The sequence below is a fragment of the Penaeus vannamei genome, chromosome 40, assembly GCF_042767895.1.
Source record: "Penaeus vannamei isolate JL-2024 chromosome 40, ASM4276789v1, whole genome shotgun sequence".
Lineage (NCBI taxonomy): Eukaryota > Metazoa > Arthropoda > Malacostraca > Decapoda > Penaeidae > Penaeus > Penaeus vannamei.
This window is the reverse complement of record NC_091588.1, coordinates 18,357,108-18,359,607: the sequence shown is the minus strand read 5'-3', so window position 1 is coordinate 18,359,607 and position 2,500 is coordinate 18,357,108. Positions and strand designations below refer to the sequence as shown.

Below are 2,500 nucleotides of genomic sequence, written 5' to 3'. Positions count from 1 at the left end.
AGGCTGTTTTGGACCAAACGCCGGGGGCATCATGTCATGCCCATTCCCGCGCAACTGGCTCGTCGGACGGAGGTTGTTTTTCTCCGATAGTAGCGGCTTCATTTATATGGTAAAGATTTTAGGCATTGGCACCTATAATGAAGGTAAACCTTCAAACTTTAAATATTTTTATAAATTTTAGCAAAATAAAAGCTTTTAGGTGCTATATGTCGCTTGCAAACTACCGATCGAGCCAGGCGCAAATAGGGGAAACTGCCGGTGCATGCCAACAAGCCCGTGCATACGTCAACTTGCAAAAAATTTTAACCTTCAGCGATGGGTAAAATATTCTGGCTATCTAAAATGTAGAGATGAATGTCTGAACACCTACTTGTTTATATAGATTTACTCACTTAAAAAAATCCAAAGCCATGCCATCACCTGTGGAACTGTTATGGAGTCTGCAATGCTGTGTTGCAAAGCCAGAAAATATTCAAGACTACACAAAATAAGACCTGATCATAACACTGCTTCCAGTACATATATTCCCATAAGCTGCCATTAAACATATACTGAAATATAGATCCTAGGTTTTACACAAGACTGGCCACTATAGATTTAAAGAGAGAAAACTTTTCAAATTATGAATCCTGAAGTTAAAGAACATCTTGTGCCCCACAAATGCCAACACAAACCTTGAAAACATACACATCTATAGTGAATTTAAAACCTAAGTCTTTCTTATTCAACAAATTGTTGATTTCAAAGGCTAAAATTGTAAGAAATTAATAGCATCTAATGTACTGGTTTGTAACTAACATCATTGATTTACAAGTAAAATAGTACTCAGTGTAAATATGTGAATGATAAACCGTCACATCAACAGAGAGCACTCAGTCTAGGCTATCTAGAGGAAAATGTCACATTATGACTAAGATAACACAAATTTTGTATAAATGTTACATGTTCCCAATTGGAGCTTGTACAGTGATGAAGGACAGACTGGTGGATAGGATGGGAATGGTTAAATGTAGTAAAGGCAACTTGAAATTCACTTATTTTCTTTTAAAAATTGTAAAACAAATGGTATATCCCTATTTGCTATACAAGTTAAATAAAGTATTCTGTCTAAAATAATACAAAACAAAATGTATACCATAAAAAATAAAAGAAATTCAAACTGTACTTCCAATTTCTTACAAAACGTACCCCCAAAACGGCCCCAAAACAAGGAAGAAAAGTGAACAAGAAAGACAGCTTGAGAAATTACTTTTAAGAACTTACTGGTGCTGGAGTGTTACTAGCACTAGACTCTGATGACTGGGGAGGAGTTGGGCTCTTGTCAAACTTGGCATTGTTCATGTCATCAAGAATGTTTTTACCAGTATTAGGGTCTACAATTGCTAGCGTCTTGCGCTCCCTTTGTGGGACTTGTCCTGAACCTGGCTTCATCTGCTGGTGTTGACTGTTTGGTGGGTAAAACACTGCAAAGGAAGAAAAGACATCTATGTATCTAAACTCTTTATTTCCAATAACAAGAATTGGTAACATATAGACAATCCCACACACACAAACACACATACAAGTACTACCAACTGCCTAATCCCACATAGCTAGCTAACCCTTTAAGGAGGTACATCACCACCATGTATCTAACAAAGGCAAGGAAATGAATTTCAAATCTATTATCCTCTGCACTCTCAACATCCAAGAGTCCATTCAGCTTGGTGGGCAAGCAACAGCAGCAAGTGCTCTATGTTAATAAGAGCTGTTTTAAGACAGCTTATAGAAGGCAGTTACATCCACTGCCTTTGAGATGAGGAAATGAGGCAGTTGTTCAGCCTAACAATCACAAGACATGTCAAACCACATCATCAAAGAGATGATGATCATCGGAGGTGAAGCAAAATGAACTGGGAACTTCTGGCAAAGATTGGAGGGGGTGGGGGGACTACCAAATACTGAACCTCAATAACCGACGGTCAATCAGTATAGCAGTATTCCTCAACACTGGTTGATTTCAATCCTTCTACCGAGTTATCCTCTGATGTTACAATTCAAAAAACATATTTTAGGATGTGAAATAGCAATATGGTTTCCTACACTGCTTTTTCATTTTTGATACTTCAATGTCAACTAGAAAGTTGCAACCAATAAATAATAGTTTTCAGAGGACAGTGCAAAAGATCTCCAACAATTTTTAAAATCAATATTGAATAAATAGAATCTTAACGAAAAAATCAATAAAAAGAAATAATATAATAAAATGTATGCATAAGTTACATTCCTGATAAAGTGAATTTAACCCCATTAATGGAAATTCTTCAGTTGGTACAGGAAAACATTCTAAAGAATGTTGTAAAAGACAAAAAGAGAGAAAGAAGAAAGGAAAAGAAAAGAAAAAAAAGAGAGAAAGAAGAAAAGAAAAGAAAAGAAAAGAAAAAAAAAAAGAAAGGGGGAAGAAGAAGAAGAAAAGGAACGATGACTGATGACTTGACAATGATGGTAAATGACAGATGAA

The 2,500-nt window shown here is 36.0% G+C and overlaps 1 protein-coding gene across 1 annotated transcript in view; it reads right to left on the bottom strand.

Moving 5' to 3' along the window:
* Window positions 1-2,500, bottom strand: part of LOC113825716 (eukaryotic translation initiation factor 4 gamma 1) — a gene marked incomplete in the record, with an annotated part of 212,391 nt that overhangs the window by 42,805 nt on the left and 167,086 nt on the right. The window contains 1 exon segment of the mRNA XM_070117467.1: window positions 1,264-1,463. Coding sequence (XP_069973568.1) covers window positions 1,264-1,463 — 200 coding nt within the window.